The sequence below is a fragment of the Podarcis raffonei genome, chromosome 1, assembly GCF_027172205.1.
Source record: "Podarcis raffonei isolate rPodRaf1 chromosome 1, rPodRaf1.pri, whole genome shotgun sequence".
Lineage (NCBI taxonomy): Eukaryota > Metazoa > Chordata > Lepidosauria > Squamata > Lacertidae > Podarcis > Podarcis raffonei.
Genome location: NC_070602.1, coordinates 14,391,603 through 14,407,623, shown reverse-complemented (window position 1 = coordinate 14,407,623; position 16,021 = coordinate 14,391,603). Strand labels below are relative to the sequence as shown.

The following is a 16,021-nucleotide window of genomic DNA, read 5'->3' as shown; positions in this document are numbered from 1 at the left end:
GCATACTTCAGAAAAGCCCATAAATACTGCTCTTGATTTTGAATACGGAGCTTTATTTTGTGATTTCGAGACAGGGAGACCCAGGAAATACTAAACCAAGGACACATTTGTTCTCAGTCTGTCCATCACAAAGGAGCAAAAGGGCTCCTGCCAGAAACAGCAAAGAGCACAGCTCCCCAACCCCAACAGCTTCTCCAAAATCCTTACATATAGACGATATGCTTGGTTTGCTCTCCCACACTTGATGACAAGAGCAGCAGCTAATGGGAGGATAGTGTAATGTCAGGACATTCCAGGTTAAATGGTGCTGTAGATTAGGATAGAGGACGGGAAATCTAAGCTGTTGTTTTTGATGGCAGATCTGAGTTTCTTGTACTGTAATAGGAAATTCCATCTTCTCAGTTTGAATAATGCGGAGTTTTTGGATCACTTACCTTTTGGATGCTTAATCTAAACAAACAGGCATAGCTGAATGTCACTTTAAAGCACTGAGGCAATTACGGTCAGTGAAGAGTTGACAAGGGAGCAATGTTTTGTTTTGTTTTTTAAAAAAGGGAAGTCTTTGACTGGATAAGTTAAGAGTTGCACTTCAGCTTTAAATTAGAAATATACTTTTAAAAAACTGACACAAGGTAAATTTAAATCACTGAAGAATGAGTAAAGGGTTTTGCACGTTGATCTACCTAAACCTGATTTGGCTAGGTCCTGCTTAAATTTGAAATTCTGAATCCCATTCTTGCACGGTATAAGATGAGAGGTCAGTAGTTAAGCCATTAACTCTTAATGCTAAAATATTCTGGATGTTTAACTAGAATTACTGTGCTTTCAACTTGGCGGTTTAGTTCTCTAAATACACGTCTCCATAGAAAGCAGCCTTAGAACGTAGAACAAAAGATATTGCTTCTTATGTATAGCTTGTTTCCATGAAATGATTCCTGATCTTTTTCTTTTAAACCTGTTACAGAGCTGTGGTCCGTTGTGAAACTGTTTAACATGTAAAACGTCCTTGACATTTTCAAAGTGTAAAAATAAAATACTGAAAGAAAAAGACTTCTGCAAATGTGGCTTTTTATGTTAAGAGTGTTACAAAAGCAGTTAATATTTCTGTTTATCTTTTAAAAGCAAATATTAAATAACCTGTTCTTTTAAAAAAAGGCATAAAAGACAAAGCTTTGTAGACCAAACTCATTATAGTTCTTCAGAATATACAAGGAAATGTACAAAGGGGCTCCAAAGATAAACTGGATTAAAGTAGTGTCTTGGTCTTATACAAACTCTTACGTTCAGCCTTAACAGATGAAACCAACTGTAAATATTCACACACACAGGTTCTAGAGAAAGGATATTCTTACCCTAGGACCAATAAATATAAGATACTTGCTCAGTTTTTGCCTCGACAAATTTTAACAAGTTAACCTTCCAGAGGATTCAGATAATACTTAGGCTATTTGTTAGCTGCTTGACTCTGCAGTTGCTTTAAAACTGGGCTGGTCTTGTCCAAAAATTACTCCCTAGTTTTGCTTGCACTTCCCAGCTTAACCAAGGATGCAGTCTGGATGCAACCATGGTTCGCTGCCGATTTTACTACAGCAGCTAAATTCCATTGTACTGTAGCGTTAATAAATCTGCAGCACACAAGAAGCTTCACAGTTTTCTTCATAAATCCGGTGGTGTCTCCTTTATTCCTTTTACACCTTCCAAGTTGACTGCATAGTAGCAAAAAGACGGGGGCAGGTGAGGAGCAAAAACCACCCTTAACGTCCGCAGCGCACTTCTGCCCTGGTGTGGCGCATCATTGGCAGCCAGCGGTTGGTCTGTTCTCCGGCTTGCCATCAGCCGCATCAACAGCTGATTGGACCAAGTTATTCCAAGTGCCGGAACTACTCTCTTGGTTGTGCATCTGAAAACACAATAAAGCCTGTGTCTGAACAAAACATCCTGCTAAGTTTAAGATGGGCAGACTTAAGTCGGGGATCGGGAACCTCCAGAGATTGCTGAACAACTAATTTCATCACCCCTTACTAAGACCATGCTGGGTGAGGCTGATGGGAGTTCAACAACATCTGAAATCTGCCAGGCTCTCCACCCCAAGTTAAGAGTTTGAGTTGACCCAGAGGCATATCATAGAATAGCAAAGTTGAAAGGGACCCCAAGGGTCATGTAAGTCCAACCCCCTGCAATGCAGGAATTATAGGGCTCTGCTAGGGCCTTGGCCTTGTGGAACAGACGGCTTAAATCAGTGATGGGGGGAACTTATGGCCCTTTTGGTGGTGTTTGAGCTACCTTTGCCCCTAACCACTCCAGCCCTAGCTAGGGCTGCTGGGAGCTGCTGGAGGGTCTCAGTTTCTCTATCCCTGGCTTAATGTCAGTTAAGTGTTGAGTGGTTTTTTGGGTGCACCAGAGCACTGAGTACCCCCATACAATACATGGGCACAAAATATGTCAAATTGGATGACCACCCCCACCCCGCCCCATGCATTCAGTATGTGCCAAAGGGGGCTGTGGAGAATTGGAGCCTCTTGGTGCAATACTGCCACGTGTGTCGAGTCCACTGCTGCTAGGGGAGAGGTGAACTACCCTTCATATGTTCTTCAAATGTGTTTGCTGGGTGGGTGAGTGTGTTTGCATGCATGCATGTTGTGTTGTACTCACCCAGGACTACTTTGAGCAGCACCTCCTTTCTCATCCATTGTGTCAGTTACCTAGAATGCGGAAAAAAGAGAGAGCAAGCAAAAGATTTCTACAGCACACTGCCAAGAGGGGAATAGGGAGGAAAATACTCCCCTTGCAATAAAGGATTTTGGACAGGCTGTACAATTCTCTCCCTCCCCGCCACCAAGGAGGGAAAGAGTGGTGGTGGCAGACAAGGCAACAAGACTCCGGAAGCCCACATCAACATTTTATTAATCTGCATTCAATTCCTTGTTGCCCATGGCTACCGGGTAAATAATGTTTAAATGCAAGGTCTGCACCTAAGCAATGATGGACTAGAACTACAAATTACAGAACTGTAGCGTTGAAAGGGACCATGAGGGTCATCTAGTCCAACCCTCTGCAATGCAGGAATCTTTTGCCCAATGTGAGTCTAGAACCCAGGACCCCAAGAATAAGCATTTCATGCTTTACCAACTGAGCCCTTGCATTTATACTGAGAGACTGCAGCTTCAGTTAGTCTGCACAAGAAGGTGGAGAGAGAGAGAGAGAGAGAAACTCCATTGTGATTGAATGTTTCTGATCCCCAATACCAGTTTGAAGTATCTGGGTAAAAAGCTCAAACATAAGGGCATTTTTTTTATATATTTGGAGGCAACTTCCATTGGAATCAATGTACCATGATGCATGTTTAGATGGGGCCACTTAATACGCTTTTGAATTGGAAGATAAGCAAGATCAATTCCATTTCAAAACCAGGTATGTGGATGTAAAACTGCAATCGCATCTGGAAGTGAGTTCGGATAACGTGCTCCAAATATTCCATGCTGAGCAGCTGATGGAGAAGAAAAATACCTCCACATCTCACTATTTCCCAAAAAATCAGCCAAAAAAGAGCGACTTTTGAGAATGCAATAAATAAGCCCAAGGGCTTTTTGCATTCACACATACATGCCATCGTGTTCCACCCCTATCTTGCTTGTGCCATTGTGAGAACAGGATGCTAGGCCAAATCACTGGCTTGGTCCAGCATGCTGTTATTATGTTCTTATCTGATGTAATATTCTGGTTCACTGTCCCTTCAGTGCATCAGCGGTGCTTACATTTCCCAGAACTGCCAGATAAGCCAAAATCCAATTGGGGACATTTAGATCCATTGAAATCCATGCCCACAATGGTGAAATCAAATAAATTCTAAGCTTTACCTGATTAATGCATACCACTGGGACTCGGAACTTGCTGCTTAGCTTGTGAAGTTTGGCTCCAAATATCTGCAAATATTTGGCTTTCAGGACGGAATCCTTGGCGGCAAACTCGCATCTGAATAAGGCAGCGATGGAATCGATCACGACCAGGCGAACCATGCCCCTTGAGACCAGCAAGTTAATCCTCTTGGTAATACACTCGTGGAAAGTCTCCTGCAATGATAAGGAACCTTCAGAAATCAGACTGAGGTGGCCAAGATCTGCACTGTTGAAGGGGCTCTTCTGCAACCTCACTGGGTCTGTTCTGCTATACTTCAGCTAATAGCGGGAAGCTTCTTGAGCCTAAGCTAGACTGGTAACTGGGAGTGGCCACCGAGACCACATAACACTGGTCTTGAAAGACCTACATTGGCTCCCAGTACGCTTCCGAGCACAATTTAAAGTGTTGGTGCTGACCTTAAAAGCCCTAAATGGCCTCAGCCCAGTATACCTGAAGGAGCATCTCCACCCCCATCATTCAGGACCACCATGAGGTCCAGCGCCGAGGGCCTTCTGGCGGTTCCCTCATTGTGAGAAGCAAAGTTACAGGGAACCAGGCAGAGGGCCTTCTCGGTAGTGGCGCCTGCCATGTGGAACACCCATCAGATTTCAAGTAAATAAACAACTGTCTGATTTTTAGAAGACATCTGAAGGCAGCCCTGTTTAGGGAAGTTTTTAATGATTGATGTTTTAATGTATTTTTAATCTTTTATTGGAAACTGCCCAGAGTGGCTGGGGAAACCCAGCTGGATGGGCGGGGTATAAATAATAAATTATTATTATTACTACTACTATTAGCATTTTGATGGCTGCATTTGCTTGAGACGCTATCATAGCAACCCACTAATACACTATTCAAAAAGCAAGTTATTGGATCAGCAATTTGTAACTGTAATCCTGCAAACCTGTGCACGTTAACTTTGGAGTAAGCCCCAGTGAAACTCCATATTTATTTCCTCATATTTGCATCCTGCCCATTCTGCCAGTGGGAACACAGAACTGCCAACAAATCTGTACCAAAAATAGCAGCACACAATTGCAAGGTGTACCTTTAGCATCACATCTGTCAGCGCTGCCCAAGGTCCCAGCTCACACAAGACCAACGCTGCTTCTTGCTCAAGTTAAAAAGTCTTTATTGAAGTTCAGTCTCATTTCCACACGCGCAGCGCGCAACGCTACATCTATCCATCAGACCGTAGAAGTCCCATCTGAATCTCCTCCCCCCTGACACCAGCTTAAGATTCTAGCCTTACTCCACCTCTTCCTCTGTTCCTTCTTTCTCTGGGTCCTTCTGCTAGTCGGAGTCTCAGCCCTCCGAGATTCTTCTGACGCTGATTCTCCCGACTCCTCCCCCCCCTCTTTCGGGCTTTAGGACCTGGCTCCCAATCCGGGTTTTCTGCTGTCCCGCGCTCCTCCACATTTGAACTTGGCGCGCGCGCGCAGCCTCCCACTTTCCTTCTGACCGTTACACTTGTGTCACTGCTCCCCCTTTCGGGGAGGCTAGCTGGACCTGGCCTTCCCTCCGTCTCCCCACTCCCCGATGGAGGAGAAGCTGGTCCTGACTCACGTGACTCTTCCCCCCCACTGTGCTCTGGTGGGGGAACTGGCCCTACTCCTCCGCTACTCCTTTGGGACTCCCCTCTGGTTCCTTGTTTATGGATCGTCCCCCCTGGGATTCGCCTCGCCCTTACCATAGGCGCCCCCTTCTGGGAATCTTCTGATTCGCTGGAGAAGCTCATGGAATCTCTCGGTCCACTGTCATATTCCCCTACGCTCCCCTCTGATTCCTCTCCTCCGCTCTCTATTTGCTCTCTCCCCTGCTCTTCTGCTCCTGAGCCTCTGACAACATCATAACCAGACACCTGAGCAGAATAGAGCAACAATAGGGGAGAGAACAAAAACCATAGAATCGTTTTTAAAAATGCCAATAGAATACAAAATTAAAATACATATACCTTACACCCAATATGTGGTCCACATAGGAGGCAATACAATGGTACCTGGAAGGGAGTCCCGCAACTTGCGGTGTGTGGCCGGACTATAGCGTATGATACAACACAATCTTGATCTTTGTTACATCAAGCAACATTTTACATAGCCCAGGAATGAGACAGTTCATTTTTTTGTTGCTGTTTGGAAAACTGAACAAATGGAGCTGAAAGTCAGACCACTGGTCCATCCCGCCAGAAACTGTCTCCTCTTGAATCTTAAGACCGGCAGCGTTTCTGCAGCGTCTCAAGCAAAGGTCCAATTCCAGGGACTGAGACGAGGACCTTTGGGTGCAAAGTGCAACAGACCCACCCCAAATTTAAAATCGTGAGAGATCCACAAATGGATTGCTTCCTGTTTTGTTGTGATCACACACTATATACTTGAAGTAGGTGCCAGGAAACCTTTGGCCTTCATTAAAATGCACATCATCATTGGACACTGGGGCTGATGAGAGGGGTCAGAGGCTCCCACACCTGATTTATAACATTTTTAATGCTGTTATTATAGGGACGTGGGTGGCGCTGTGGGTTAAACCACAGAGCCTAGGACTTGCCGATCAGAAGGTCGGCGGTTCGAATCCCCGCGACGGGGTGAGCTCCCATTGCTTGGTTCCTGCTCCTGCCAACCTAGCAGTTCAAAAGCATGTCAAAGTGCAAGTAGATAAATAGGCACCGCTCCGGCGGGAAGGTAAATGGCGTTTACGTGCGCTGCTCTGGTTCGCCAGAAGCGGCTTAGTCATGCTGGCCACATGACCTGGAAGCTGTACGCCGGCTCCCTCGGCCAATAAAGCGAGATGAGTGCCGCAACCCCAGAGTCGGTCATGGCTGGACCTAATGGTCAGGGGTCCCTTTACCTTTACAATGCTGTTATTAATTTCTTTATTTCGTTCTGACCATTTATATTCTGCTTAGTTGCTACTGTCTCTTAAGCAGTGTACAAAAAAACAACAACCCACCCACAATACAATGAAAATAAAAGCCAGTTAAATTATACAAACCAGATTTGGTTTAAATGTCTGCTGGATTTTTATTTTATTTTTTAAGCCCTTAGATGGCACCAGAAGTTCAACAGGGCAAGGACCTCAACTAGAAGCACTATTGGTTTCCCATACCTGACTGCCAACAAGGATTTCATAGAACTATAGAGTTGAAAGGGATTTACCGTAAGTTGAAGATCCTAAAAAACTTGGGATGCCAAGATCAGTCATGGCTAAGCCCCACTGAAAGTGAACAGAAGCTGAACTTGTATCCCACTGCAATCAATGCTAAAACAGAAGCAAGGTTTTGTTTTGCTTTTAAACTAATTCAAAAAGCATTAATTTTATAGCCCAAGCTATTCCACAGCCGCAGGGCAGCATTTAGCAAATATGTTTACCCTTGCTGCATTTCACGCCTCTTAAGCATGAACATGTTTTTAAAATAAAAATCCACACATGGCAGATTTTTATACGAAAAATTGTGGCAGATAAGAATGCATTGTGCCACTTTGTAAAAAGAAGAAAAACAAGCAAACATGGTTAGGCAAAAAGATAACACTGTGCCCTATTGGAAAACCAAATTGATCCCCTTGTTGTGCTTACAAAGAGGGAATGATGAACATGCTGGAGGGAATGTTGGTTTTCTGCCAAGTAATTGATTATGCAAGGCTGACGTCTCTTCACAAGAAGCATGATGCAACAAAACAGCTACAACAGGAAACAAACTCTAGGCGTTTATTGCAGTGCAGGGCTTTAGGCGTGCAGCAGTACAATACTGTACAATTCATTCTGCACCTCCCTGGCTCTCGCTGCCACCTTTGATGCAATGGATTGCTCCCTCTTGTTCAATTCCCCCTTTTGCCCCAAGTCTCTGTGGTTCTGTCCACAGTTGGAAGGTGCTTCCCTGCACGCTTGACCCTGGCAAGCAGATCTGCAGAGATGCATAATCACCACCCATGAACACCCAAGATTGTCCAGCTCTGAATGGACAATCTAGTCTGATATCACAGGATGCTTAAGCAGGCTGCTTTTGGCTTAATTGGTCTAATGTCAGAGGAAGAGAGACTAATAAGTTTCAAGCTAAGTAGGACTGGGGAGACTGTAGAATCCAGGGTAGATTTGATTTAAATCAAATCGATTAAAATTGCTAGTCAGTAAGACTTGATTTAAATCACTAGTCAGTAAGACTTGATTTAAATCACTGGTCAGTAAGACTTGATTTTTTGATTTTTTTACAGAAAGACTCATTCTTGCTGGTATAATCTTAATATTTACAACCAGATGAAGGTTTCATTTTTGGAGTAATAAATTTTCAGAGTAGTTTTTACAGTTATATCAAAAATTACTGATTTGGCTATATACTATTAGAAATACACAGACAGATAATTATGAAATTATTGTGAGGTTTAATAAGTTATGTGTTTATATTTGGACAACTTTTCTGCTGTACTTTATTGGAAGGAGAAAAATAATCATTAATAACAATTTAAACAAATTATTTAACTAAAATATTAACATTATAGCATATGTATCCATGTGGATACATGGATATATGGATCCGATGTGGTTAAACGGTTTTGCGGGGGGGTGACTTAGACTGAGTTTTAGCACACATGAAAAACTTAAAACAAATCCTTATTTCCGGATGAACAGCCTTTGGACTAAATAGAAAACTATCTTTAGAAAGATTTTTCCTCAAAAAGCATTTTATTTTTAAAATCCGATTTAAATGGGAAAAAATCCGATTTAAATTTTAATAAATCCGATTTTTTATTTTTTTAACAAAATCATTGATTTTTATCTACCCTGGTAGAATATAATGTCCATAACCTAAAAAAAATTTCAAAACAGTCCAGATTCCGCATTTTTTAAAAAATACTAGTGAAATTCTGCTACTTTGATAAATTATGCATGTTTGTGCGCAATTTTAATTTTTTTAAATAATATTCTGAATGTGCTAATGAGAGACAGGGAGATATGTAGGACAGCAAAAACTTTAGTCAATCACTTCATAGCTTCCAAGATTTCAGCAGCAATACCTACCCACTTTCAAGTACATTTTCACAGCCCTAATGTCTAGAAACTTTTACTTTTGAAAGAAAAACAATAAACCATGAAAGTTCAGGTTCCCAAAAAACTAATTTCTGCATCCAGCAAGGACTTCGCATTTTTGCAGCCTTTCCCATGAATTATCACCCCAACTGAGGTGCTGAAGTACTGGGTACCAGCTGTGGGATTTCAAATGGTACTGCTCTATGTGTTTTGCACAAAGCAGAGATGGGTCCTTTAGGTGTCATAACTAACTTGTCCCTTTGGTTTCAATGAGATTTCAGTTCAACTACCCTAGATCCATGTAACCCACCAGCCAGAAACTTGCTCTGCTACTCACCAGGTCTGCGGCATGCTCAACAAAAATACCACTTCCAAATTTTATTTTCTGCACCACATCGGGCGAAATGTCACCCCTCGCTTTGGGCTGCTGCTCAATCAGTTGCTGCAAGCGCTTATTTGGGAAAACGTCTTCGGTACAAATGTAAACAGCACCTGCAAAATTCAGAAGGGAACTACTGGAATGACAGGCTTTCTATCATGGCAGAAGGGTGGAAGAATATAACAAGGCTGTTGGTTTTCATTGGATAAATCACACAGAGGAAACACAACCAGCACTTTTGTTGTAAAAGCAGTGGTATGTCAACCTGTCAGGAGTTTCAATGTTAGGCTGGTTGACTTGCATTTTGTGGGCACAGCAAGTGGTACAAAATACTGTATTTTTCCGTGTATAAGACGCCCCCATGTATAAGACAAGGGATGCGGGTGGCACTGTGGTCTAAACCACTGAGCCTTGGGCTTGCTGATCGGAAGGTTGACGGTTCGAATCCCTGTGACAGGGTGAGCTCCCGTTGCTTGTTCCCAGCTCCTGCCAACCTAGCAGTTCAAAAGCATGTCAAAGTGCAAGTAGATACTGCTCTGGCGTGAAGGTAAATGGCATTTCAGTGCGCTGCTCTGGTTTTGCCAGAAGCGGCTTAGTCATGCTGGCCACATGACCTGGAAAAACTGTCTGCAGACAAACGTCGGCTCCCTCGGCCAGTAAAGCAAGATGAGTGCTGCAACTCCAGAGTTGTTCGCAACTGGAACTGTCAGGGGTCCTTTACCTTTTTATGTATAAGATGCCCCCTATTTGGGGGGGACTCCAAATTAAGAAAACACCCTTCAGCACTACCCATGTATAAGACGAGCCCCAACTGTAAACCTAAATTTTTGGTTAAAAAAAACCCTAGTCTTATACACAGAAAAATACGGTATATCTGAACAAGAATGGAAAAGTCATGTTGCAAAGTGGGCTGGCAATGCTCAGTGGAGCCTCAAGCCCCTCTCCATAACAAAGCATGTACCTGAAGCCCAATGCAGAGTATCTTGCTCTTCCAAAGGATAAGCAAAGCCAGAATAAACACTATGCAGAATAAAAGTAGTGCACGATTATCACAAATCGGAGAACTTAAGACATGCCAGTTGAAGAACTGATTTATTTGGACACAGGTTTTTCAAGCATGCAGTACCTCTGCTACAGATATTAGACACGCCAAACACATGTACAGAAATGTATGTTTCTTACCAGATTCCAGTCCACCGTATTTGTACGGATATTGCACAGAAAGGCTCAGCTGCAAGCCAATCTGGGTCTTCCCAGCAGAACTTTCGCCAGCAATTTCGGTGATTCCTGCAAGGGGAATGCCGCCTTGTAGCAAGCTGTCCAGAATCGGGCAGCCCAGGCTGAGCTTCTGGTGTTGGGAAGTGCTGTGGTTTCTGTCCTGGAATAGCTGAAGAGCTAAAAGGAGGATTCAGGAAAGAAAAAAGCTGGTATTTCCATCCCCAATCCCTGTGTAGCCATATCAAACATAATAATAGTTTTTTATATAAATACACACACACACACACACACACACACACACCCTGTCCCACCTGGCCGGGTTTTCCCAGTCACTCTGGACAGCTTCCAACAAACTAAAACAGAACATGACATCAAACATAAAAAACTTCCCTGAACATGTCTGAACGTTATCACAATTTACATTGATCCCTTAACATCTGCTAGATCAGAGAATCTTCCATTTTCAGAACTCCCAATTGGGGGAGGGCATAACTGGATAAAGCCATACATTCATATCCATGCTGCAAACTCGTGATATTTCTTTAAATGTGCATTTAAAGAAACATCATGAAAAAGTAGATTTACCTGTAAGTACAGAGTTTTTCCTTAATGCACCAGAAATGGCTCTTAGCAGGTACTGTACATCCGTACGGGACAGATTAGTCAGCCTTTGCAAATCTGCTCCTGAAAGGTTCATAATCTCTTGGATAGATTTGATTTTTGCTGAAAAGAGAAAAGTGATTGAACATAACTTGCTTAGATTTTTTTAAAAAAATATGAAATGTAGTAGTAGCGGAGTACAGGTCTTGGGCATGTGTTGTATTTTAGGCCCTTAGGCTACAGTCCTACACATACTAACCTGGGAGTAAAAACTTGTTGAACTCCTCAGCCTTACTTCTGAATAGAAATTTACCGTATTTTTCGCTCCATAAGACACACTTTTTTCCTCCTAAAAAGTAAGGGGAGATGTGAGTGCGTCTTATGGAGTGAATCGCGATGCGCAGAGAGGGAGAGCTGCGCAGCGCCTCTTCAGCGACGCGCCTACCCTGCGAAGCGGGAGGAGAAACAGAAGGGGCTCCTTCTGTTCCTCCTCCCGCTTCGCTCAAGGGGCGCTGTGCAGCTCTCCCTCTCTGCGCAGCGCCCTCCTGCGCAGCAATCCCACTTGCTGTCCTGGCTTCTGTCTTAGCCATGCGCAGCCTCTTCCGGGCCTTCATCCCGCTGCCCTGAAGAGGCTTGGTGCGGCTATCCCAGAAGCCAGAACAGCCAGAGGCTATCCCAGAAGCCAGATCCCTCTTGCTGTTCTGGCTTCTGGGATTCAGAATATTTTTTTCTTGTTTTCCTCCTCCAAAATCTAGGTGCACCTTATGGTCTGGTGTGTCTTATAGAGCGAAAAATACGGTATAGGACTGCACTGACAATTACTGTTCTGAGATGAAGTTTCTGTATTTATCACCTCTTGGTACCCTTCTCTACACATTAGCTAATGTTACAACTCAATCCTGTGTCTGTTTACCCAGAAGTAAGTCTCAGAATATTCAATGGGGCTGAACCTCAGAAAACAACCTGAGTTCCTTGGCAGCAGCTTTACTACAACTCCCATCAGCCCCAGCGAACTCAGCTAATGCTTAGGGGTGATGGCAAGTTGTAGTCCACCAATGTCTGGAAGGCACCAGGATGGGGAAGTTTGATTTATAGACAACTAAACACAGATCTATATGTGCCTGATCCCATTGAGATCAATAAGTTTTGGGCTGCAAAGTTGCAATCCTACACACATCTACCTCGATGCAAATCCTATTACAAAATGATTGGAACATTTCTAACAGGTCTGGGCTGCAACAGCAACCTATCTAGTCTGAGGACATTTCCCCTATGTCAAATGTAGCAAGAGACTTTCTAAAAACAAAAAACCCTCTTTTCTTTATGCCTGTACAGTGATTGTGCGATGTGCAAATAAGAGAATAGGAGTAAACAGCCAAATTACCTTTCTTAATTGCTGCAATCACTCTGGGGTTCATGTCAAGCTGTTCCCAGTCCATTTCTTCACAAATGCTGAGCCAATATCCTGCAACACAGTAGCTATGGCAAGCATGGAGAAGAAAATAATATGACTAAGAGAAAACGTAAGAAAGTTACTTCCCGAAAGAGTGATGGTAACCGCATCACTCCCAGATCTGACCATCACTTCCTCTTTCCTTTCAAGGCTGGCTTCTATGCACATGTACACAGGGCATGCTCTGAAGGCACATGAGGTCACTATCTTGATGAAGTTAAGCAAGCCAAGGTCTGGCCCAGTGCCTGGAGAGACCTCCTGGAGACACAAGTATGCCAACTTGAAGGTGACTCAGAAACTACAACTAATCCAGAATGCGGCAGCTAGACTGGTGACTGGGAGCAGCCGCCGGGACCACATAACAAACACTGTTTCTGAGCGCAGTTCAAAGTGTTGGTGCTGACCTTTAAATCCCTAAATGGCCTCAGTCCTGTAGGAGCGTCTCCACCCCCAATTGTTCAGCCTGGACACTGAAGTCCAGTTCCAAGGGTCTTCTCGGTGCCCTCCCTGCGGAGCACCCTCCCATCAGATGTCAAGGAGATAAAGAACTACACAACATTTAGAAGACATCTGAAGGCAGCTCTGTATCAGGAAGTTTTTAATATTTGACATTTTATTATGTTTTTATATGTGTTGGAAGCCTCCCAGAGTGGCTGGGGCAACCCAGTCAGTTGGGCGGGGCATTAATAATAATAATAATAATAATAATAATAATAATAATAATAATAATATTATAATAATAATTCTTAGCTCCTTCATCCAGGAAGGACTTCTTCACACAGCACATATTTAAAGGATGCAATTTGCTACCACAATATGTTCTGATGGTCACCTTCTTAAGATAAAGGTAAAGGGACCCCTGACCATTAGGTCCAGTCGTGGCCGACTCTGGGGTTGCGGCGGTCACCTCACTCTATGGGCCGAGGGAGCCGGTGTTTGTCCGCAGACAGCTTCCAGGTCATGTGGCCAGCATGAATAAGCCGCTTCTGGTGAACCAGAGCAGCACACGGAAACGCCGTTTACCTTCCCGCCGGAGCGGTTCCTATTTATCTACTTGCACTTTGACGTGCTTTCGAACTGCTAGGTTGGCAGAAGCTGGGACCGAGCAACGGGAGCTCACCCCGTCACAGGGATTCGAACCGCCGACCTTCTGATCAGAAAGTCCTAGGCTCTGTGGTTTAACCCACAGCTCCACCTGGGTCACCTACTTAGATATCTCCAAAAGAGGATTAGATGAATTCAGGGAGTTTAAGGTTATCGGACCTGCTAGTCACAGTGCTTATATTTCCTCCAGTATAGCAGAAGGTGTTTCTTTGAATCCCAGTTGCTGTGGCTCACTAGCAATTAAAGTGCTACAGTGGTGCCTCGCAAGACGAACGCCTCGCAAAACGAAAAACTCGCAAGACGAAAGAGTTTTCCGTTTTTGAGTCGTTCCGCAAGACCGGCGGTGGGCAAAAGTCTTTGCTCCCCCCCGCCTGCCTTCCCGGGATAGCGGAGAAGCGCAGCGCGTTTCTCCGCTATCCCGACGGCTTTCGAAGGCAGGCGGGGGGAGCAAAGACTTTTGCCCACCGCCGGCCTTCAGAAGGTCCTGGACCTCTTCTGAAGGCCGGCGGGGGGCAAAAGTCTTTGCTCCCCCCCGCCTGCCTTCCCGGGACAGCGGAGACTTCTCCGCTGTCCCGGGGCGATATTAAAATGCTCGCGGGCGGCAGCGAATGCTTCGCTGCCGCCCGCCAGCATTTTAAAAGCCCCCAGGACAGCGGAGACTTCTCCGCTGTCCCGGGGGCTTTTAAAATGCTGGCGGGCGGCAGCGAAGCCCTCCTGTCCCCAGAGCTTGCGGGGTGGGAGGTGGGGAGAAGGGTGGGAAGAAAAGCCCTTGTTCCCCCCCCCAGCCTTCAGAAGAGGTCGGGGGACAGACTGTCCCCGGACCTGGTCTGAAGGCGGTTTCCATAGGAACGCATTGATTGATTTTCAATGCATTCCTATGGGAAACCGTGCTTTGCAAGACGAAAAACTCGCAAGAAGAAAAAACTTGTGGAACGAATTAATTTCGTCTTGCGAGGCACCACTGTATTGTGCTCATGTCCTGCCTGTGGTAGAAGCATAAGAAAATAAATATACAAAAACATATCTATGAATAAACTTTAGATTGGGTTGCATACTTCTTGTGTCATGCTCTCAGTGTTTCAAATTAGCCACCTGACTCACCTCCAAGTAAATTTGTGGTCCTACACTCTCTAGCCCAGGCATCCCCAAACTCGGCCCTCCAGATGTTTTAGGACTACAACTCCCGTCATCCCTAGCTAACAGGCTGATGGGAATTGTAGTCCCAAAACATCTGGAGCGCTGAGTTTGGGGGTGCCTGCTCTAGCCTCTGCATGTTCTAATGAAGCCAATGAGGGTTTTCTCCTCCTGAGATTCTTCAGCATGTGCAGCAACTGCAGCCGATCAGGCATGCAAGAGAGCAAAACTCCAAAGGCCCCCAAGCAGAAGCCAAGGTCCTCTGCAACTAATTTTTTTTAAAAAAATAATTTTTATTGAATGATTTTATGTTACAAAAAACAATACAACCATACTACTACTAAATATAATTAAGAAATAAAAATTACATACATCAATATTTAGTTTGTCATTTGTTATTTACCATCTTATTTCCTCCCATTCGATACAAAAACACATATGTGCAGACACCCACACACCCACAATGATAATAATGAAAGTAAATATTTCCCCCCCTTTTATCTTACAAAATCTTTCCTTCAACTTTGACTTCCTGTCACGTACCTTTGCATATATTTTATCTTACAATCGAACGTACACAGAACAATATATAAATTTTCCAATACATTCTGAAAACATAATAAATCCTTAATTGTTGTCCACCTCCTTTTAGTTCCTTTATCACTCTAACGCTAGCACGGAGTCAAAACTATTATTGCATTTTTGAACATATCTTCTATAACCACCCCATTTTTCTGCAAATTTTCGCTTTGAGATTCCTCTGAGTTTGCTAGTCAATTGAGCCGTCTCCACCAATTCCTGTAATTTGATTTATATTGTGTGCTTTCCCCCCTTGTCGCTGAGGAACAACCACGTTACAACGCGCGGAAACAACCTACCGCAACTGCAGCTGCAGCCGCACTCACGCATCGCCAGAGAGCAGGACCTGCATTGCAACTGCAAATCTCCCCTTAGCGGGCCATCGTAGCCCGCGCTGCGCGCGAGCCAATCCGGGAAGGCTTCGAAGACCTCACAGCCAATCAGAAAGGGCGGAGAGTGTACGGTTTCCTGCAAACGTTCTCTTGCAAACTGCGCACGCGCTGGAGCTCTCCCCTCCCATTCCGCGCGCGACTGGCCTTCACGAGCCGACGGGATTGGCTCAAAAGAGTCCCGTCGACGGGCGGACGGGCGGGGACGTCCCTCAGCGCCTCCCCGCGGCGGGGAAAAACAACAGACCG

The 16,021-nt window shown here is 44.5% G+C and overlaps 1 protein-coding gene across 5 annotated transcripts; it reads right to left on the bottom strand.

Moving 5' to 3' along the window:
- Positions 1-1,051: 1,051 nt before the first annotated feature.
- On the bottom strand, positions 1,052-15,772 carry XRCC3 (X-ray repair cross complementing 3). 5 transcript variants are annotated; one of them, XM_053365515.1, is made up of 8 exons: positions 15,683-15,772; positions 12,498-12,592; positions 11,099-11,236; positions 10,478-10,690; positions 9,254-9,408; positions 3,858-4,070; positions 2,653-2,702; positions 1,052-1,900 (listed from the first exon to the last, which is right to left on the bottom strand). In XM_053365515.1, exons 2-8 carry the CDS (start codon positions 12,550-12,552, stop codon positions 1,657-1,659), a joined length of 1,068 nt encoding a protein of 355 aa, XP_053221490.1. In that variant the 5' UTR covers positions 12,553-12,592; positions 15,683-15,772; the 3' UTR covers positions 1,052-1,656. The 5 variants fall into 5 exon arrangements, with proteins under 5 accessions (XP_053221490.1, XP_053221315.1, XP_053221397.1 ...); XM_053365340.1 differs by lacking the exon at positions 15,683-15,772 and adding an exon at positions 13,771-13,920; XM_053365422.1 differs by lacking the exon at positions 15,683-15,772 and adding an exon at positions 13,775-13,920.
- Between the last annotated feature and the right edge of the window lie 249 nt (positions 15,773-16,021).